The sequence below is a fragment of the Mytilus edulis genome, chromosome 3 (assembly GCF_963676685.1).
Source record: "Mytilus edulis chromosome 3, xbMytEdul2.2, whole genome shotgun sequence".
Taxonomy (NCBI): Eukaryota; Metazoa; Mollusca; class Bivalvia; order Mytilida; family Mytilidae; genus Mytilus; species Mytilus edulis.
Window position 1 is genome coordinate 78,540,307 of NC_092346.1, and position 24,512 is coordinate 78,564,818.

Consider the following 24,512-nt stretch of genomic DNA (forward strand, 5'->3'; position numbering starts at 1 on the left):
AGAAAACAACTGATCTTTTCCAGAGATTTATTCTACTTTAAAATAAATACAGCACTTCAATGCTAGCATCAAGACAGATAGTCTTTGGCAGCAATATAACCTATGGCGGTAACGGGAAAGAAAAGGTGCAGGTGATATGGTGATGTCGTCTGCCACCATTAAATCATTAGATAAAGTAGGGAATTAGCCTAATGATTATTGAATTATCCACTTTTGCTTGTAAAATTTGTAACTGCAACTACTTATGACAATTTCAATTTTCTTCTCAATTAGTCAACTTCAGAACTTCATTAGCTATGATGCTTCGCGGGCAATTATCAACGTCTACATGCCAACATGATATCAATTATGGATAACTGTTTACAAGTAATTTCCGAGATTCAAGGAATAAAATACTGATAAATTGTTAATTGTACAACTTTAAAGTTCATATTACTTTCGGACATTGCATTAATAAAGTTGTAATATAAATCTCTTCTGACGTCACTGCGGTTACATTTAAGGAAATTGAGACAAGGATTTGCGGTCTTTTTTTGCCTAAATTGCTGTTCAAAGTATATTCTATATTACTTGCAAGTAAATCGTGTAGGTCAGCAGCAAATACTAGTCAACGCATTTTGTCGATTTTAAAACACAAATTCAAACTGCAGATTGCAAGAATCAACAAATTTTCAAAACTTTCAAATATTTCTTACTGGGTTGGCGGATGTCTGCGCCGTGTTAGAGTAGATTAAAGTGATTTTTTCCGGGAAATGTTAGAGAATTTTCAAGTCTTTAATTATTGTATTAGAATTTCAGTCAGCACTGAAGGTTTTTCAGACAACCGAGATAATTATCCACGGGTGCTTACAAAAAATGATATATACGCTGCATCACTTCATGGATTTTATAAAAGGTTTCATTGTTGCAATTTGTGTTATGGTTTCAAATTCGATTTGATGGGTATTAAGTCACACTAAAATGTAACTCTTAATTACTGTTATATATAAAGCATTCATAAAGTTCCATAAAACACGATTGCACTAACAAAAATAATACTGGAAAGCACAGACAATCAAAAGATTATTTTAAATCATTGAAAATCTAAAATTATTTTCTACAACATGAACAGGAAAAAGTATATAGTACTATATATATATCAGCACTTTCTGATGTTTGCACATAATTTGATCGTTAAAAAAATACGGGAGAAAAAAATCGACAGTGTCAAGTTTAGAATTATAATCGGCTCCTAGTCCTCAGGTAGATTTTCCTGTTAAAACACTATTATTTGTAAACACATTTTAAACGTCGGTACAGATTCTGTCTTCATGCACTTTCGCACGTTTCCGGAGCTCAACGATGCTTGAAGTACATTGGTCTATCTCAGGAACAATTTTGTCTGGTTTTGGATTGGAGACGGGCTCCATGTTTGTTCTCTTTGTTGTCATTTGAGCCAATAAGTTTTGAAATGACATAGATGGCACTGTTGTCAGGGGTTTTGAGAAAAGTGGAACCGACGCATTGTAAAGAGTAGGTGTTAATATTGCGCTTGGATTGTAAACACCATTAAAATGTGGAACTAGTCTATCCTGTCTTGCTTGATGCAGGTGATTTTCGTAAGCTTTGAGTAAAATCTCGGTGTACGATTGTGATGGAGGAGGAGGAACCATCAGTCCTCGAGAAGCAAACTGCAATGAGGTGGAGGGAAAACTTCCAAAATTGTTAAATGGGTGGCCATGTGGGCCAACTTTTTCCTTCTTTCTCCATTTGGCCCGTCTATTTTGAAACCAAACCTACAATGAAACAATAAAAATAAACATTAATGTAATTCTTTGAAATTTGTGTTTATGTTTAGCCAAAAATAAAAACACGTATGCAGCAAAAAAAAATATTATTCTTAATTTTAATTATATTGTTATTTCAAATATGTATAACGAGAGGATGATAAACCCCATAAAACACGAAAAAAATCCTTCTTCATCCCAATTTAGTGGTTAAAACAATATTCTTATTTGAAATGTCATCAAAGATATAAACTGCTTGGCATAGTACACCTGTCGCACACCGAAGACCCATCCGTAAAAAAAATCTATTTCTTTACTATTTCAAACCGATTATTGTACAGTACTTTATTAATTATGAAGCATGGTAATGTATACAATACACAAAATATAGCTTTTAAGTTTTACTGCTTGCATATTTGGTTCAAATTTTCTGAAATGATTTAAAACACCCACTAGTCTCTCCGGTCAGTACATGTAAAACTTTGAAGTCTATCATATACAATGCCGTGATGTAAACACTGAACACATGACAAGGGTAAAATCTTTGTTCTTATACTGTGCTATAATCTGGATAATGCACAGAAAAGGTGTGCATTAACTACCTCTTATTTATGTATCGTTCGATTCAATTTTCAATTGATATTTCTTCAAGAACACGCTACGCTCTAATATATTCGAGATCATAAGAAGTAGAATTCATTCTCAATTTTAAACTCTTTTGTGTAGGTATTAGCATGGAAGTAATATTTAGAAGGAATAACAACGTCGTCACTTCAAAGGTTTCATCTGCGTTACCGCCCATCTTTCAATAACTTGTTAATTGGTTCAATATCTGGCATGGAAGTTGATTCTCCGCATGTGATCGATCAAATCACTGACACTTATCGGTCATTTTCGTGTTCACGGAGAACTACGAACAGACAAGTTTTTGTCGTTTATACGTGCGAAGTAACCCGAATAGTTCATTCGTTACATTCCGTTGATGTACGCTGCCGAAAGAGTCATTCGTTCAATTTTTATTTTAGTCCAATTTTTGCCTATTTTTGGTTAGTTTGATCATAATAGTTTAAACCGACAGCTATCACATAGAAAATTGGAGAACAAGATTGTGTCATTTCAATTTTAATATTTACAGACAGTTAAGAAAACATTTCACGGTAAGTTAAGAAGATGATTGTAAAAAAAAATACGTTTGAACCCCCTTTATTTAATACGAAAAATCTAAATCCTTCGTGTATTTATAGTCAATTAAAATATTCACAATTCTAAACGGTTCTATCCTTCAATTTAAGGTCTTCATACATAAACTAATTTGTGTAAAAATGAATTTACCGTAAGACAGATAGATTCAAGCCCATTTCGTCGGTTTGTTATAATTTTTGCTGTATAGCTTGTTATTAAATACAAGCTTTCCACAATAATATATATTTACGAAAATATTATCCCCATTTTAGTTGTCCAGTTTCAATAATGCAATCAATGACATTTATGACATATACATAAATTTAGAATACTTGAAAGTAAATATTCTTTTATTCAATCTCGATTAATTTTGCACATTTCAACAGTAAAAAAATCTATGCCTACATTTGCCTACACTATTTTGTTAAACATCATGTGAAACCTGATCGATTCAACGGTATTTATCTGTTTAACTCGGGATCCGCTTTTAACCGGAAAATACTTTTAGAACAGTTTAAAACAAAAGGTAAAAAGCAAAAATATGCTAAATCAAATACAATTTTCCATGTTAAACTGCTGTAGTTTGAACAATTCTCGTCCGTTTTTCAAGTTTTTTACATCATACGACTTCATCTGAAGGCAGAGGTTTTATATGATACAGCGCCACCTTCTTATTAATAAACCTTGGATTTCACACAGGTACTTTAAAATTACCGGACTCGATAAAACCACGTGACTGATAAGAAAGTCCAGATGCAATTTTACAACCGCGGTAACGCAGATAGTAACCAAAGGGGTCTTACCGCTGAGACTATAATTGGATGAAATCGTATGACTTTAGTACAGAGCTCAGCATGCTATAAATACATGCTAATTAGTCGTTGTTATTCCTTCTAAATATTACTTCCATGGTATTAGTAATACAAGACTTGGATGGTTCCCCGAGTGGAAGGTGTCTAAGTAATGATCGAGGATGTTAACTATTTCTAATTAGAATAATCAATAAAAAGGACTTCAAACTTTAGCGGAACCCATATTAAATAAACCAAATCAAGTGTTTTTTTAACCATTACAGTCAATAAAAAGCTTACAAATCATATTTTACTAATAATTTGCAAACAAACTTTATATATTTTTAAAATAAAAAAAAATGGTAGCCACAACTTGATACCCGCAATTAAATAAACGCATCATCAAGTTATATGTTATTCAATAACTTAAATCATTTGGACAAATATTTTTAGGTAAATAATATTTTGTAAATTGCAATGATTTCCGAAAAACAAACAATTTATCTGACAAATATCCCGACATGTCTTCTTGTTAAATGTACACATAATAATATAGTTTGTTTTAATATCAAATATATATATATATATAGTCTACATATTCAACATTCCTATCTTCCTGATTTGGGATGCCAAAAAAAAATGTCTTGTATTAGAGAAGCATCCACTGGCAGTTTCGCCGCAATATAGCCTTTTTGTACTAATGTGGCGTAAAGCAAACAACAACTAACTATCGATCCACTTGCAGTTTATCTGGATCTAATGAATAATTCAATTACCTGAACTCTAGCCTCAGTCAAATCTATCCTCATCGCCAGTTCTTCCCTAAAAATAAACAGGTATTGTTACATAATTTTAAAAAGTTTTTGATACCTCAAACACGCCATGTACCAAATACCAATCAAAATGGTAAGTTGGAAAACAATTAACCGCGGTCTTTGTCTGTTTTACTTTGGAACCGTATATCTATGTTCCAGATTTTACAAATGGAAAGCCAACCTACCGTGCTTATACGTTTTTATATCTTGTAACAATAAAAACTCAGATTTTTTTTTATCTAAACATTTAGTTGAATTTTATTAGTTTGTCCAATATTCATTCGTATATATAAAACGAAATTGTTGTATACTCTAAAAGTGGTTTTTGAAAATTGATACATATTTTAAAAAACATCTGCCGTATACTGAGATTTTAAAATCAAAATTAACGAAATTACCTCATAAAAACATCTGGGTAGTGAGTTTTTTGAAAAGCTCTCTCAAGCTCTTCCAGTTGGAAACTTGTGAAGGTAGTTCGGTATCGTCTCTGTTTCCTTTTCCCATATTCATCCATATCCCTATCGTCATACCGGTCACTGAATCTCTCTCCTATGTCTCTGTCACTGAATCTTTCTCCTATGTCTCTGTCACAGCCCTCACCGAAAGTAAAGGGTTCGTTAACATGTGAAATGTCACTAGAATACGCACTGTTATCATGAAAATTGTCAATTCTGTGAAATAGAGAAACTGTTTCATGGGAGGTTTCTTCTTTTACTGTTCTTTTGGATTGATTCTGATTCGGTTGGTCAGGAGATCCATAGCGGCATATAGTTTCTGATGATAGTAAAGAAATGTTTTCTGAATGGTTGGAATCTGGTGTCGATGTCACGACTCTGTCAACACCCAGTTGATTAATATCTATAATTCAAGAAACGTAAAATATCATTATGGGGCATTTTTTTAAATTCTTGCTTTAATTTTATATGTTATTTTTTGTCTTTGTTTGTGTTTTTCGGGGGGAGGGCTTGGGTGTGGATTGGGTTTCCTTTTTTTCTGATTTTTGTGCTTGTAGTAGCAAAACACATTACATGTAAAACACCATCACATGTTTTATATTATTTGCAACGGTGTTAACAATAAACCCGCGTGTCGTTGAGTTGCTTTTCGTTATATGACAAAGAATCACCTTTCTTTTATATTCCTATCGTGTTTATTTGAAACTTCATGAAATCAACTTATAAAACCTGAACTTATAATCTTTAATCACACATTTTAGCTGAAGAAGACGTTAAAAATTTGTAAAATATTTTCATAGTGATTTACAAAGACATAAATAGTACCGTCGCATCAAATACGTCTATGGTACTATCATATTAAACAATCCAAAGACTACCTAATAATGAAAATGAACAATTTATCTGTTTGAATTGGGGATTTACAAAGACATAAATAGTACCATTGCATCAAATTAGGTCTCTGGTACTACCATATTAAACAATCCTAATAATGATAAAGAACAATTTAACTGTTTGAATTGGGGACTTACAAAGACATAAATAGTACCGTCGCATCAAATACGTCTATGGTACTATCATATTAAACAATCCAAAGACTACCTAATAATGAAAATGAACAATTTAACTGTTTTAATTAGTTTTCTTGTCCTTATGGTTTAGCTATATGTCTCTCTATAATTGTGTTTACCCTTTATTACAGAAAATGGCGCTTAACCAGAAATGCATTTTCATATAAGTGATATTAAGGTCGGTGGTTCTCTCCGGGCACTCGGCTGCTTTCCTCCCTCGTCGTAAAGTGGGTTAATCCACTGTTGAGGTTTAACGCCACTTTCAGCCCTAAAATAGCAAATCGTGCTGAAAGTGGCGATAAACATCACAAGTGGATTAACCCACCTGATGCAATTAAATCCACGTTGAAGAGACATAACTCTTACAGTTTATTATATTGATATTCCTAATTCTCTTAGAATCTAACAGTGCGGAAAATTGTCTTTTTTAATTAATTAATTTTACAATGACAGAAAAACATGCAATTAATTTCAGTAGTTCTAATTGGAGAGATAAAGTATTATATATTATAACAACTTTATTATTCCCTTTTTCATTTCAGTTAATTTCATTTTTTCAAATACCTTTGAGATTTAAGATGAAATATATTTTGTGTCTTTTTTACGTTCATTGCATTAGTTTAATTCGTTTTAAAAAATCTCTGTGAAAGTGGTTAATTAAAATTTTATAAATAATTAACATTACTTGCTAAATTACACAAATTATATAATGTTTTGAAACATTTTATGAGTGCGAATCTATCGTGTAATTTAGGGACGAAACACTTCATGATTTATAAATGCACACTTAAAAGAAAATGGTATTAAATTATAGCATATATCCCTGCTAAATTACAATTAATATTCTATTTTAATTTCAAACACTAATGGGTTGAAATTTTCAACAATCACTCAAAAATATGTTTTAATAATTACATTATTTTTCAATCAATAAATTCATCGATGTTCATAGCAAGTTTACCATATTTCTCATCGCGTTTTTATTTACTAACAAAATTGTAAATATTTGCTGTACAATTAAGATTTATACTTTTTGAGCCTTGTATTGAAGTGCGAGTTCTCGTAATGTGTCATAATACCAATTAAACAATTAGATTAATTTGTCAAATATATAGATTTTGAGAAAGTACTATGTGTCAGCAAATACAATGAATTGACATAAAACATAACAATTTGTGATGAATTTATTTTTTCAATTATTTGGATATTGATTGTCAATAAATCTGATTCAAATTTGAAATTTTATTTTTCAATATGATAGTTTTTCTATAAAGAAACTATTGTTAATTGGTATTAAAGTCTTTCTCATAAAAAACAGTCTGAGCAATTCTGTGTTCGACTGGACAATGTCAGAACTGTTACAATGGTAAAATCAAACATTAAAGGAAATAAAGCGTTTGGGTTAGCAATTGGCATATTTACTTCGGATTTTTTTTCTGAATATAGTCATTAAGTTAGAAGGACAAAATATATGGGAACGTGAAACTCAAAACGTTCTTGACATTAATGATATAATAAAAGGTGCATATTCAATGTATCCACAAGATAAAGGTATAGAACCACTAATGCAGGACCGACCGGAAAGAACATACAAGAAAGTAGTACATATTTTAAACAAAGTTTTTCCTACGCATAGCTGTATCTTTGCCAATAGGTGGAATTTTTGGGTAGTTTTGGTATCAAATGAAAGCTTGGGGACTTGGTATCACTGCAGAACCCTTGTTGGACCATTCTTTAGAAAAGGAAAGAAGTATGCAAAATTTAAATTAGAAGGCACATTTGCCCGGTCGTTCAGATCAGAAGTACCTGTTTTTGTACTATCAAACTTCCGAGAACAAGTATACGCTCTATAATGCAATTAAAGCCGCGTTATGTTGAATTTTTCAACACAAGTCAGGATAAGGTATAGTTTTGACATGAAATAACTGTCAATTTACTTGAACTAAAGACATAAACCGTCAATGTTTGAAATTGCAGAAAATAACATTGAAAGCAACAGAGCTATGAATTAGTGGTTTTATACCTAAACTGAAGATTGAATCAAGGGACGTTTCATTGGTGGACGAACAGGCGGAAACAAACGAAAAAAAAGAATATGAATAAGGCGTCGAACAAATACAATGATCCGGCTTCAAAAACCGGGGAGAGGGACCTCGGTGGTCAAGTGGTCTAATTAGTTCTTCTACAGTAATCACTAGCCAGTCAACACTGATGTTTTGATTTCGAAACTCGCTCGTGCGGGTACACTCGGCTCTAATCTTAATTGACTAGGGTTTTCCGTTTCCCTATCAAATGTCGTTTGTTTTCTCCGGTTCAAAGCCACAAAATACATAAAAATGAAGAAGAAACAAGAATGTATCCATAGTACACGGATGCCCCAATGGCACTATCAATTTCTATGTTCATTGGACCCTGAAAATTGGGGTTAAAACTCAAATTTGGCATTAAAATTAGAAAGATCATATCATAGGAAACATGTGTACTAAGTTTCAAGTTGATTGAACTTTAACTTCATCAAAAACTACCTTGACCAACTTGAAAACTTTAACCTGAAGAGGGACAAACGGACGAACGAACGAGAGAATTGACGGACGATCGTATGGACGAACGGACACACAGACCAGAAAACATAATGCCCATAAATGGGGCATAACAAACATATTTACTGACGGAATATATAAAAACTTTTACGTTGTTTGGTTCATGTACTCCATCGTTGCCATCATATATTATATATCAGATCCGAAAATGTCGACGCGATGCGTAGTATTTAAATATGCAATTTTCAGTAATGGGAAAATAAAGTGCTATTTACCGTAAGAAATGCGTTTATATACGGTGTTTTACATTTAAAAGATGTCGGTGGTGGCAAATCGCTTTAGTTCTTTGTCGGCTATTTTTTTTTCAATGCGCTACAATAATTAAATTTTGATAAATAGCGCACTATACTGATAATTAATTTTCAAAAAGGTCCTATATATATAATGAATTAATAGTGCACTAATTTAATATACACACCATACATGTATAAGACGTTTGACTTCTTTAAAAAATGGAAAACAAAACGAGAGGAAATGTAATATAATTTTACCGTACATAGTGTTTTTTAGTACATGTACCATAATTTTTATAAAAAATGTACATGTAAGCTATCATATTAGAATAGCGTCTCTTGATGAATCATTCCGAGTTACCCTAAAAGGCAAAAAGTATATACACTTCGAAGTTCCTATGAAATTCGTTGTCCGAGTTTTGGATCAAGAATTTAGAATATCAGCTAAAATATGTTCCCTTGAACGATCATCGTCAAAGTGCTGACAACAAAGCAGATGATACGCTAGCAGATGCACTGGAACCAAGTCAGGGAACGGAACATAATTAAAATGACTGCTATTTCATTAAAATGGAAAAATGCATTGGTGGTTTGAATATTTATGATATTTAATTTTCAAATATTTTACCCTTTATTGTCTGAGAATAACTTTTTTTCAAGTATTCTTTCTTCAAGTTCTCTTTAATTGAACTAACTTAGATTTAAGGTATATATTTCACAAATGTTTTATGGACTTCATCTCTGGTAGTAGATACGTCTTCTAAATGTAAACAAAATTCCTTCAAAAACGAAAGGATGCCCACTTACGTATTTTCCTCGATTCTATGAAACATGTATTCTGATTGTTACAAAATTTTTCAAAACCAAAACCTATCCCAAAAACCAAAGGTTGTTAAAATTGAAAAAATCACGTTCGAGTAAAGCCTTAAATTGCCATTTAAAAAAATGTTGCCAGACATAAAATGAAAATGAAAAAAACGGGGGGAAACTAGCCAGACACTACGAAATTTGTGTATAACATTTTTGATGCCCTATAATATTATTAAACATTTGTGAGTAGGCAGTTATCATAAATGTTAAATTATACAACGATTAAAAAAATTAAAATGAATGATTAAAAAAGGTATATCATAATAGTCTTTAAAGATGGCTTATTAAATTTTATGCTTAGAGTATATTTTGTTATTTAGTATCCACTTGCCGCAGCTTATTTAAACTCAAAATTAGAAATTTTGAATGGCTTAATGAAATGCGTGATGTGATCCTAATATTTTTTGTGAGGACTAGAGATGGAAGGACGAGACAAATTTCATTGACGGTTTAATGTCGGAAGTTACAGCGAATTTTCAAATAACTTTAATATATATGTTTTATATAAATAATTATTTTTTTTAATTTTTATAGTCTCTCATAATTCTTAATAGAATTGCACTTGTATTTTAACTTATGAAATTATTGTTTTTATAATTTATATATTATGATGATTGTTTTACATGTATTACCAGTGGTGTGACTTTAATAAAACATCGAATCTGAATCTATATTTTTCGGTTAATTAAGGCAATGGATATATATCTTTATTCTCATAAACCAAAGTACAATGGTACAGAGACATATACAAATAAATTAACATAGTATAAATTTTAAATACAAATGTAAAATAGAGACATAAAGTGATTAAATGGATCGAGACAAAATCACACGTATATTCTTCTGTTTTTGAAGCACACTATCAAATTCAAAAGAAAATCGTATAAATAAATAAGCATCTGTGATGTTCGAGTATCTTCTCTGACACTACACCGAATTTAGTTCTGATGAAAATATTTAAAATAATAAATTACTCACCTTCTTTTTTCTCTGTTTCTGAACCAATTAAGCTGTCGATATCATAGGATCTTCTTTTTATGCACAAATCCATTTTCAAGTATTTAAAATGATTTTGAGTACTTTTAAACTAAGGAAAGTTTAACAAAATACGCTCGCTTCTAGAGTTTTAAATAAATACGACGCATAACATTATGCTAGCGGATTAAATATCTGTCATTATTATGAAATGAAAATAAAATCTATTTGTATCGTGATAATTTGTCAATTAACATTGTTGAAGTACATAACGATTTTTATTTCTACCAATAATTCTGATTGATAATAATGAAAGTGTTATACATCCACGTGTATTCTCATCAAAGACACGCCCCTTTCGTTGGCTGCTGCAAAAATTCATTACATTTTTATTACCACTGTTATACGCAGATGTATACATTAAACGGATTGCGGCATTCACCGGAATAAAATTATTTAATAAAATTAAATTAAAAGAATCTACAGCTAGGCAAGTAAATCCTATATCGGGATGGATAAACTGTTAAGACTTTTCTGATTGTTTGTGTAAAGTTGTAATGTAAATAACTTGCTATTTATTTTTATATTTGTCAAATCCTTACATTTTCCCGGGACGTCGGTTGATATAGTCGAGAGTTTTGGTTTGTCAGTTGTCCCGGGACGTCGGTTGATATAGCCGAGAGTTTTGTTTTGTCAGTTGTCCCGGGACGTCGGTTGATATAATCGAGAGTTTTGTTTTGTCAGTTGTCCCGGGACGTCGGTTGATATAGTCGAGAGTTTTGTTTTGTCAGTTGTCCCGGGACGTCGGTAGATATAGTCGAGAGTTTTGTTTTGTCAGTTGTCCCGGGACGTCGGTTGATATAATCGAGAGTTTTGTTTTGTCAGTTGTCCCGGGACGTCGGTTGATATAGTCGAGAGTTTTGTTTTGTCAGTTGTCCCGGGACGTCGGTTGATATAGTCGAGAGTTTTGTTTTGTCAGTTGTCCCGGGACGTCGGTTGATATAGTCGAGAGCTTTGTTTTGTCAGTTGTCTCGGGACGTCGGTTGATATAGTCGAGAGTTTTGTTTTGTCAGTTGTCCCGGGACGTCGGTTGATATAGTCGAGAGTTTTGTATTGTCAGTTGTCCCGGGACGTCGGTTGATATAGTCGAGAGTTTTGTTTTGTCAGTTGTCCCGGGACGTCGGTTGATATAGTCGAGAGTTTTTTTTATCAGTTGTCCCGGGACATCGGTTGATATAGTCGAGAGTTTTGTTTTGTCAGTTGTCCCGGGACGTCGGTTGATATAGTCGAGAGTTTTGTTTTGTCAGTTGTCCCAGGACGTCGGTTGATATAGTCAAGAGTTTTGTTTTGTCAGTTGTCCCGGGACGTCGGTTGATATAGTCGAGAGTTTTGTATTGTCAGTTGTCCCGGGACGTCGGTTGATATAGTCGAGAGTTTTGTTTTGTCAGTTGTCCCGGGACGTCGGTAGATATAGTCGAGAGATTTGGTTTGTCAGTTTGTATGGACTTCCCCCTTTCTGAATTTACCATAGAAATCGGAAGTTTTGCAATGACATTTTTTTTTTTTTTTTAGATCAGTCTATTTTTTTTTCTCCAGATTCTTAAAGGAGTAGGTTCAGTAAGACCCCTTTTTGGCCCCAAAATTAAGCAGTTTTGCAAAATTGTGAAAATGTAATCTCTTAGCTATTTTTTGGAAAGTAGAATGCTTCTGCTACATAAATGTATGCTGTTTTTGACAATACAATGCACATATATCGTGTACTAGCATCATAAAGTCATGCTAAATTACTGAAATCTTCACAATTATAGCATTTTAGTTAAATTTTACACGGTTTCCGTCTTAAATGAAAGTGGCCGCATTCGTGTTCATTCATAATATTGAAATGTAAGTTGTATTTGATGATAATACATAACATATATAAAGGTTGAGGATGAACACGGATGCGGCCACTTTCATTTTTGACGAAAACCATCTGAAAAGTGACGTTTTTTGGCATATTTGATAGATTTTTCATATTTAAGCTTCAATTGGAGCGTTTTTAATGACTGAATCAGTTAAAATCTTTAACATAAACTAATCGAATCAATTGAAATAGACACTTAAGTGTTTAAAAAGTGTCCTAAATATCTCGTTAGATGAAACTGAAATTTGGGGCCAAAATCGGCCCTTACCGGACCTACTCCTTTAATAACCATGACCATGAGCCAAGTTACCGCTTTTAACATTGATTATGCTTATTCAAAGCAAGGACTTATGAAATAGTTCTGTGTTATTGTCTGTATTGTCTCTGGTTATCAAATAGTTCTATAGTATTTTGTGTACTGTCCTTGACTATCGAATTGTTCAGTGTTTAGTATTGGTTGCACAGTCTCTGGATTTGGAATAGTTCTTTGGTGTTGTGCTTCTTGCATTGGGCTATGGAATAGTTTTGCGGTGTTGTTTGCACTTACTGTTTATTGACTAGTTCTAAAGTGTTGTTTGTACTGTCTCTGTGTATTGTATAGCTTTATGGTGTTGTTTTTACTGTCTCTGGTTATTGAATAGTTCCATGGTGCTGTTATTACTGTCTTGGGACATGGAATAGTTTTATGATGCTGTGTGTACTGTCTTGGGACATGGAATAGTTCTATGGTGTTGTTTGTACTGTCTTGGGCTTTGGGATAGTTCTATGGTATTGCATGTTTGTACTGTCTCTGTGTATTGTATAGTTTTGTGGTGTTGTTTTTACTGTCTTTGTTTATTGAATAGTTCAATGGTGCTGTTATTACTGTCTTGGGACATGGAAAAGTTCTATGGTGTTGTTTGTACTGTATTGGGACATGGAATTGTTCTATGATATTGTTTGTACTGTCTCTGGCTATTGAATAGTTCTTTGGTGTTGTATGCACTGTCTTGGACTTTGAAATAGTTCTATGGTGTTGTGTGATTGAAAAAACAAAGTTAAAAATGGAACCATGTGCTATAACTATAGTCACCATGTATAGGATATTTTGTCGGATTATTGGTACTCGTCTTCACTAGAAATACACTGTGTGACATACCATAAAAAGTCACATGTTAATTGAAAATTAACACAGAGGAACATAAATGTCCTGCCAATATACAGCACACAATTAGAGGTGAACACCTGTCAAAATATACATTCAAATTTAATTTGTTTGACATTTGTAATTGTTTAAATACATGACACTATAAACTTTATAATTTGCACTTTTGTTATATCCTGCATGAAGTGTACATTGCCCTAGATAGATGAAGAGTATACAAAATATAATATACAGACTCTTTCTCTATTTCGTACTTTATCCATTACACTTCTAGGTATCCCGATTTTTTTTTTAATATTCCGTATACAAACGCATGTTTAATTCAGTACACCCTCCTCTGTACCAACAAAAAAGAGGATTTATATGCCTGTTCAAACCCCAACTCGACTCGTTTAGGATAGTGTGATAGTTATATATATGAAAATATATCCAAAGCTGAGTATTTTCTTATGTTTCATGTCAACATGGACTAATTAATGAAGATATCGTTCCCAGGTCTATTATATTATCCCACAAAGATAAAAAAAAAAAAAACAGCCCTCCCTTGTCAATGATACTATATCCTTTGTAGTAATAACTCTTGTAGATCTTTCGCCTCAATACAGATTTTTGTGAACCTGGAGTTAAAGAAGAATCGATTATGTACACTCCTTTATGGAGACCCGAACTCATCAAAGCAAGCAGTCCTTGCATTGAAAATCTCGTTTCAAAGGGGCTGTAAATAATCCAGATAGCAGTGACCATAAAAACAAGGCTATAGTAATATACCAAATGAAAAATGTGGTATAAAATTGAGAATGGAAATGAGGAATGTGTCAAAGAGAGAACAACCAGAACATAGAGCAGACAACAGCCAAAGGCCATAAATGGGCCTTTAATGCAGCGAGAAACTCCCGCACCCGGAGGAGTCCTTCAGCTGGCCCCTAAATAAATATGTTTCTAGTTCAGTGATAATGGATGTCATACTAAACTCCGATATAAATGTATATGCACGACACATACCAATTTTTATTCCTTTGTCAGCATTGTGTTTGCCTCCAAACACAAAATTTGGAAAACTAGTACTGATGTTTTGCCTTACATATAACATTGGTAGTTGACCATTAAAAACCGTATGCTGATCTAAAGAATTCTTTTGGATTTTGCCGTTGTGTCGTTAAGTTGCTGTCCTATTGCATATACGGCAACGCCTTTTATTTTCATATCTAAAATAGTAACGAGCTGACAAAACCTCTAAAAGGTCTAAAATAGTAAAGCCAAAATCTCTTAGAATGAGCTTTGTATATGGCGTTGTTAACATATTTTATGCACAATCATATATCAATGTAAAGAGTCATATCATTTCTACATAACCTACTATTGCCTTCACAATAGTCTATAATAAAAGCGCATTAAACCGTTTATATGATCCAGGGGTGGATCTAGTCATTTTGAAATGGGATGGGGTGGGTCCTAACCCAGGAGAAAGGGGTGGGGATTCCAACCATATGTCCCCATTGATCCCCAAAAAAAGGGGTCCCAACCCCTGGACCCCCTTTTAGATCATGTGGTGATACCAGAGGAGCGCCATACTTACTTCTATGTCATTTGGTCTCTTGTGCTGTCTTATTGTAATCATACCACATCTTTCAAGTTGTATACCATGATAGTAAAGCAATCGTCTATAACAGAAAAAAAATTCTTTACGGAAAGAACGGGATACCAACTGCAGGACCCGCAGCGGTATCGACCCAGTGCTAGAAAATGAAAATACAACTGTATAAATGTGATACGTCTCAAGCCGTTTTCTGGTAGTACCTTCGGGAATGTTAAATCATAAATATTGAACGCCGTAGCTGCCTTATGTGTACTTGTTTTTAGATACGCTTATACTTTTCAATATATGCACATAGTTTTTCTATATATGCACATAGTTTTTCTATATATGCACATACCTTTTCTCTATATGCACATAGTTTACTTTATATGCACATAGTTTACTTTATATGCACATAGTTTTTCTATATATGCACATAGTTTTTCTATATATGCACATAGTTTTACTATATATGCACATACTTTTTCTCTATACGCACATACTTGTTCTCTATATGCACATAGTTTACTTTATATGCACATAGTTTTTCTCTATATGCACATCTGTTACTTATTCGTTTTTAATGCGCGGAGTATACGGTTGCACTTTGAATTAAATCGTTTTTCAATTGTGTTCATGTCTCTGGTGGTAACAATGTGTTCTTACAGATGAAATGACCCTATAAGCGCGATTGCAACCGTTCCAGTGCTCGGTTAATACCCTGTTACTTATTCACTTATAATACGTTTGTTGTACGTTGCACCTTTTAAAAAAGGATTTTCAATTGTGTCCGTGTCTTTGATGGTAACAATGTGTTTTAAAAAATGAAATTACCCTATTAGCGCGCATGTACCCGTTCCAGCGCTCGGTTAATACCCTGTTACCTATTCACTTATAATACGTTTGTTGTACGTAGAACCTTTTAGAAAAGGATTTTCAATTAAGTTCATATCTCTGGTGGTAATAATGTTTTCTAAGAGATGAAATGACCCTATTAGCGCGCATGCACCAGTTCCAGCGCTCTGTTAATACCATGTTACCTATTCACTTTTAATACGTTTGTTGTACGTTGCACCTTTTAGAAAAGGATTTTCAATTTTGTCCATGTCTCTTGTGGTAACAATGTGTTCTTAGAGATGAAATTACCCTATTAGCACTCAAGTATCCGTTCCAGCGCTCGGTAAATAACCTGTTACCTGTTATATAAAATTAAAGTATTTACATGTTTCTGCTTTTGCACATATTTTCCTTGGAGAACCCTGACAAATATGGTTGAAAATCAAATATGATGAATGAAAGATAAAAATTTGCTCTTCTTAATGAACATTTATCATTGTCATAGAAAATTGTAGATTAAAGCAATGTCCCTATTTTTTGGTGGCAGCTTTGTGACAAGTACAGCTTTCTCTTAAATGTTAAATTTACTATTCTAATAAATTCAAACTCTGAATGTTTACACTGCCATTACACATGGAATATTTAAACAAAATCATCCAAAACGTACAAACAAAAATAAGTCTGAACATACTACACTACACATAAAAAGTATAACAAACGTATTATAAGCGAATAAGTAACGAATAGGTAACAGGGTATTAACCGAGCGCTGGAACGGGTACATACGCAGTAATAGGGTTATTTCATCTCTAAGAACACATTGTTACCACCTGAGACATGGACATAATTGAAAATCCTTTTCTAAATGGTGCAATGTACAACAAACGTATTATAAGTGAATAGGTAACGAATAGGTAACAAATATGTAACAGGGTATTAACCGAGCGCTGGAACGGGTACATACGCGCTAATAGGGTCATTCAATCTCTAAGATCACATTGTTACCACCAGAGACATGAACACAATTGAAAATCCTTTTCTAAAAGGTGCAACGTACAACAAACGTATTATAAGTGAATAGGTAACGAATAGGTAACGAATAGATAACAGGGTGTCAACCGAGCGCTGGAACGGGTACATGCGCGCTAATAGGGTCATTTCATCTCTAAGAACACATTGTTACACCAAGAGACATGGGCACAATTGAATTTTTTTTTTAAAAGGTGCAACGTACAACCAACGTATTATAAGTGAATAAGTAACAGGGTATTAACCGAGCACTGGAACGGTTGCAATCGCGCTTTAGGGTCATTTCATCTGTAAGAACACATTGTTACCACCAGAGACATGAACACAATTGAAAAACGATTTAATTCACAGTGCAACCGTATACTCCGCGCATTAAAAACGAATAAGTAACAGATGTGCATATAGAGAAAAACTATGTGCATATAAAGTAAACTATGTGCAAATAGAGAACAAGTATGTGCGTATAGAGAAAAAGTATGTGCATATATAGTAAAACTATGTGCATATATAGAAAAACTATGTGCATATATAGAAAAACTATGTGCATATAAAGTAAACTATGTGCATATAAAGTAAACTATGTGCATATATAGAAAAACTATGTGCATATATTGAAAAGTATAAGCGTATCTAAAAACAAGTACACATAAGGCAGCTACGGCGTTCCATACATAAAAATTGGAAAGTCAAAGATGTATGAATACTTGAACTCTTGAGGTTAAAAGTAATGTAAGGTTTTTGTTATACATTAAAGCGGATGAGTAATTGAATGTCGTCTCTTTCAAAATGCTAGAAAATCAGATATTACTTCGGGTGAAAAACAAAGTTACAAGATAAAATAGTAGGTATAGCATCAAAAGAGTGTATAAAGTGTAGCCTGCAATTCAGTGGTTGTCGTTTGTTTATGTGTTACATATTTGTTTTTCGTTCATTTTTTGTACATAAATGAGGCCGTTAGTTTTCTCGTTAATTTGAATTGTTTTACATTGTCATTTCGGGGTCTTTTACAGATGACTATGCGGTATGGGCTTTGCTCATTGTTGAAGGCCGTACGGTGACCTGTAGTTGTTAATTTCTGTGTCATTTTGGTGTCATGTGAAGAGTTGTTTCATTGGCAATCATTCCACATCTTTTTTTTTTATATTGACGTAGTTTTTCTGTTTTCAATAGTTAAATGGAAAAATAAATATCAAAGTTTAAATCTTGATCTTTCTGCTTTAGATATTTCCATAGACTTGAGTGTATGAAGACTCTCAGACGGCAAACCATGATACCTATAACATTCAGTGAGGTTTTTGGGGTTCTTTAGCGAACTGAATGGTTAGAATATCATTAAAATAGCAGTACACCGATATTTTGAAAGCGTCAGACTTTAAAAGACAACTACACGCTTTCACTTATCTTTGATCATCTTTCCAGCTATTATTCATTTATACACCTAAATTTGAAATATGTGATTGCTTCATTATTTTGTCTTCGTAAATAAAACGCGATATATAAATAAAGGCAATAGTAGTATATCGCTATATGTTAGATCATCCATAGGTTGATCACCACATTATATTTCACAAAATTGAGAAACCAGTTCGATTGGCGGTAATGTTCTAAAGAGACACAACAACGATCGGAAACGATCTGAGAAACAGTTATAACATAATTTGTACTTGTAATTATGCATTTAACAAATTTCAAAGTAATACTATCCCAATTAAACCGGGAAATCGAATTGTTATAAAATATTGATAAGTTAGTATTTGTCATATTTGTAACTTAATTGGTTAACAAATAGGGAATACATTAATGGAAATTTATACAATTAACGTTCATATATCTTACTTTGATTAAAGATAACTCTTCATTAGCTTCCATAGGATTGCAGTTTTATGTAATGAAATAAAAAGTACCATTTTGTTTGAATTCGAAAATATAAAAATACATAACATATTATGGAGTTTTAATGAAATAAGCTCATCATACTGTGAGATGAAAAAATACCTTGATCGATGATATCAGATTATTACATGGCATTTTTCATATCGCATGTATTATCAGCCCTAGGTTCAATATCAGCCCAAGAGCCGCATGGCTCGAGGGCTGATATTGACCGAGGGCTGATAATACATGCGATATGAAAAATGACATGTTATGATCTTTTTATCATATGCTTCAACAGTAGAGAAAAATAACAGATTCATATATTGATCCTTCTACGTGGTTCCCGAAAAGAAGTTGAAAGAGTAAAAAGTTCACGGACGTCGGACCCAAAATTTGATTCATTCAATATGAAATCTTTCTATCATATGCCTCAACAGAGAAAAAAAACCCACATTTTAATATGAACAAATCGACAAAAAAATAATTCAACAATATACATAATGAACATTGTTTAGAAAAGTCAACTTTTTTAAAGTATCTTTCTAAATAATGTTTCAGAAAAACTTCAAAATGCATTTATTCAATATTTTTTTTTCTGTTTTTTTTTTTTAATTTAATTTAATTATTTTACACAACATACTTTCCAGTATTCAAATAATTGTTTTGTACACTACTTTGTAATGTTTTTCACTGAAAACGTAGCATTGAGGTGTAGTTTCCGGAATTTGCCGAGTATCACCGGAATGCCATGTGATAACGTTACGGAAAGGCATGTGATAACAATCGAAGCATGTGATAAACTTTTCATATCAGCCCGCTAAGCACCAATTCGAAAAATATGGAAAATACTTTAATTTAATGCTATTATCATACGGTAAAAATCATATGTTATTTAGTCTAAGTATATGATAATAGCATATATTCAATATTACATTGTCAAGTTTCCCTTCAATGGTCTTGATAATGCCCCTTAATGTAAGTTCAGGACGATATCAAATTAACAATAAAGCGGTCCTGTAATAGAATCCGTTCAGGACGAAGGTCGACAAATTTAAGATCGCCACTGGAAAATTATTTGATAGGGACAAACATTTTGCTTTGATACATGCAACCGATGAGACGAGTGTGTTACATGCAACCGGCCGTAGACGATTTGTTGCAGGAGTTCTAAACGAGCAGAGAGCGTGAAACTCTCTCTGTAGGCCTCATTCTGAATGATCGTATAGCTGCATTCTCGTACTTGATCAAAGTTGATTATCGTACCGGATAAGTTACATATGCGCAAATAACAAATACGGAACTATCCCTTGTTAAAAAAGTCAAACATCCCGTTTCCTTTAATTCTCTATTTAAAACAGAGGCGAATTTAGAGGACAGGAAGTCCGCCAACCTCTAATGTACAAAATGTAGCTACATATTTGATAAATATATATACTTTTTACAAGCATCAGTCCAAACGTTGGCTAACTAGTCCCCCACTGTTTAAAATTTCTGAATCCGCACCTGAAAATGTGCCACGATTGAAACCCCTCGTGGAGATACCGGTATCGGAGTCAAATATACAGACAAATACAACTAATAACCACATTTGGAGCAGTAATTACCAAGTTGAGAAATAATGTCTGCTTGTTGTCTCATTTATCTAGAGAATCAAAGTGTATCAAAATCAGGTCTAAATAATTATCTTTTCGACTTAAAGAATCATTTTCTCATTCTCATCTTGTATATCAAGCAAATTAGACTCTTGCTTTATATTATATTTAGTTTTTCAGAAAATATTATTTACGTTATCTTTTTTTTTTTATTTCATTTCGTTTCGTTCCGTTCTTAATTCGTTTATTTTATTTGAGTCTTACCTCTTATAAAACATTTCCATAATATAACAATTTCACACATAAAACAAGAGCGGCCACTCTGAAAAGAGTTATGAGAGACAATAAAAATGGTATATACATTTACATATACACACATAAAATATAAAGCATAAAACATAGCATTTGTAATAGGTCCTTTTTCCCTTTCCTATATCTTATTCAATAATCAAAACAATAAAACTTTCAAAACCCGAAATGATATTTTATACTCATGATAGTTGACTTGTGTTTTTATCTTAATTGAGGAAAAATTATTTTATAGTCTCTCATAACTCTTTATAGAGTAGCTCTTGTTTAAGCTGTATACTTTATATGTAACAAGTGGTGTTACTTTAATAAAAAAAAATGTCTTGTCTTGTCTACAAAAACCTTTATAAGACCACAAGAATACTTTTACTGGATATGATTTTGGTATAAGGAGAAAAATAAAAATAAAATGTAAACCATTCAGGTGTCATTGTTTCCAGTTCTAGGACGAGGATAACAGCATACAATGTTAGGTTCAAGTTCTAGGACGAGGATAACAGCATACAATGTTAGGTTCTATGACGAGGATAAAATCATACAATGTTAGGTTCTATGACGAGGATAAAATCATACAATGTTAGGTTGAAGCATATAAATTTTAAGAAATTAAACTGATAATAAGTCTAAATTGGAAAAAAAAACCGTTAGAACCTATGACTGCGTTGGATAAAAACCGCAATTTTTATATGAGTGCATGTTAAACAAATTTCGATGTAGAGGGGTCTAAATACAGCACAAACAACATTTTCCAAAAGACCAAAAAAGTGAAAAGGTATATTTTAACAAGTCGAACAAATGATGCTTTTAAACTCTACTGGCTGCCATTGACGATTGCCAAATAAATTTATCACAAGATAAAACAAAATCGATCTTTATATTGATTTTATACCAAACAGAAAACAGTAAAATTGCGGCAAGATGGTATACCACAAACATGAGGTGAAATATATGTATTCTCTTAGATCTGTTTTGAGTGGCTTATGTTTTATATGTGACTTAATAATTTGTGTAAATGTTTTGTATAAGAGGTGAGACTTAAATGAATAATTGTCTTGTCTTTTATATTCTTGTGATTGAACAGAAGCCGCCTGATTTCGCGATTAGTTTGAAATGAAACAAACATGACACATAATTGCCATATAACTTCTTTATTTTAAAGATTTTTATTGAAATATAAGATGTTAAATGCTTTTTGGATTGTTTTTGTTTGCAGAATAGTTCAGTGTCAATAACCCATAAGAACCATGCATGAATAGTATATATAGAATATTACAATTAAAAAAAAAGACTTTTATATCTTTTGTGTTGAATTCATTTTCAAGTATGGTCATAATGATTATGAATCCTTAAAAAAAAATGTTTTTTACTTTTCTTTAATTTAAACACTCATTGAATGCAGTCACTGGTTCAAGTCCTATAATGAATTAACACATCCTATAGAAAATACGATAAAATTAAATCGTTCCATATATAAATAATTCTTTTAAAAACTTTTAAAAGTCATCATTTCACAAACAGCTAATTTCACGATGAACCTTTTAATTGAAAAATATAAGATACGCAAATTTATTAATTTTCCATTATCCAAACATCTATCTCCTTAAAAATATAAAACTGTAACAACCTATATGAAGGGACCAATTGAATCAGAACGCCATTTCCGTTTGAGGGAATATGGTCCCGATAAGCATTACCGGTTTTTGGCAAATCAATTTTCAACCCAACCTTCTGTAATGTTTATAATTGTCTATTTTTGAATTGAAATAAATATTAACAACAATTACTTCAGAATTGATTATATTAGCTAGTAATTATGAAAGGCAAAAGAAAAGAAATTGCGATTTTTTCCGATAATGTTTTAAGATTATGTATTCATTCATTTATTGTATACAAATTGAGGTCTATTCTGAAGTGTCGTAGATTAAACAATATCTAAACAAATCTAATAAATATCAATATTTTACACGATTTTCATAATTCGAGTTTCATAATAAAATTTATAAGCAAATGTTTATCCAATCAATCTCGGGAATATCCCGTGAGAAATTTATTCATTTCAACATCGGAAACTATTATCTTTGAAATATAAAATCAACACAAACCATGAGCATTTATCATTATTATCATTATTGTGGTTTTAGTGTAGACATTGCGTTTTTTGCGTGTATATGTACTTATGCTCTCGTATGCAGTAGTGTCAGTGGAAATGCACTCCGAGCGCAAGATGCTATCATAAATTACAATTTATCAATTTGTAAAAGTTCCATTTCAAAAGACAAATGTAAAATTGTATGCATGTTTCAACAAATCTGTGTCATTTTGTAAAAAAAAGTCCGCTAAATATGTGCATATGTATGTGTATACAAAAATTAAAACATACAAACAATAATGATTTTCATTTTAAATGTAACACGTCTTCTGATTGACTGAACTATTTTTGTCTATCAGCTCATAGACATTATTTTGTCATGACCTCAAAGTTTTTCACGATTCAACTCTTTTTTTTTATTCATGTACATGTATATGTTAAACATAGCATATTTGTGGTTCTGGTAACGGAAAACTAGTATGTTGTTTAGCACATTATTGTAATTAATAAGAAGACGACAAGACAAACAATGCCGTGGTTGAAAGCGGGGACAGACGACAAGACAACCCATGTCGTGGTTGAAAGCGGTGACAGATCACAACAACAAAAAAATGGTGGTGGAAAGCGTTGACAGACGACAAGACAAACCATGCCGTGGTTGAAAGCGGTGACAGAGGACAAGACAAACAATTCCGTTGTGGAAAAGGGGGGAAATACCGTGGTTGAATTGGGAACAGACGACTAGACGAAAAATGCTATGATTGAACGAGTAAACAGACGACAAGACAAACATTTCCATGGTCGAAAAGGGAGAAAAACGACAAGACATACAATACTGTAGTTGAATTGGAACACGACAAGCATTACCATGTTTAAAAGGGGGACTCATTGAAAAGATAAACAACACCGTGGTGAAAAGGGTGATCAGACGACAAGACAAACAATACCGTGACTGATAAGGTGACAGACGACAAGACAAACAACACCGTAGTTCAAAGGGTGAACAGACGACTAGACAAACAACGCCGTGGTTCAAAGGGTGAACAGACGACTAGACAAACAACGCCGTGGTTCAAAGGGTGAACAGACGACTAGACAAACAACGCCGTGGTTCAAAGGGTGAACAGACGACTAGACAAACAACGCCGTGGTTCAAAGGGTGAACAGACGACTAGACAAACAACGCCGTGGTTCAAAGAATGAACAGACAATTAGACAAACAACGCCGTGGTTCAAAGGGTGAACAGACGACTAGACAAACAACGCCGTGGTTCAAAGGGTGAACAGACGACTAGACAAACAACACCGTGGTTCAAAGGGTGAACAGACGACTAGAAAAACAACACCGTGGTTTGAAGGGTGAACAGACGACAAGACAAACAACACTATGGTTCAAAGGGT

At 32.9% G+C, this 24,512-nt stretch overlaps 2 protein-coding genes across 2 annotated transcripts in view; one reads left to right on the forward strand and one right to left on the reverse strand.

Annotated features, from left to right (window-relative positions):
* LOC139517536 (arylacetamide deacetylase-like) overlaps positions 1 to 24,512 on the forward strand; it is a 572,982-nt gene that overhangs the window by 263,644 nt on the left and 284,826 nt on the right. The gene's annotated exons all lie outside the window — the stretch shown is intronic.
* LOC139517521 (retinal homeobox protein Rx1-like) lies at positions 14 to 10,957 on the reverse strand. Its single transcript, XM_071308689.1, has 4 exons — positions 10,761 to 10,957; positions 4,953 to 5,412; positions 4,516 to 4,561; positions 14 to 1,775 (listed from the first exon to the last, which is right to left on the reverse strand). The coding sequence occupies exons 1-4, from the start codon at positions 10,831 to 10,833 to the stop codon at positions 1,284 to 1,286; spliced, it is 1,071 nt and encodes a 356-aa protein (XP_071164790.1). The 5' UTR covers positions 10,834 to 10,957; the 3' UTR covers positions 14 to 1,283.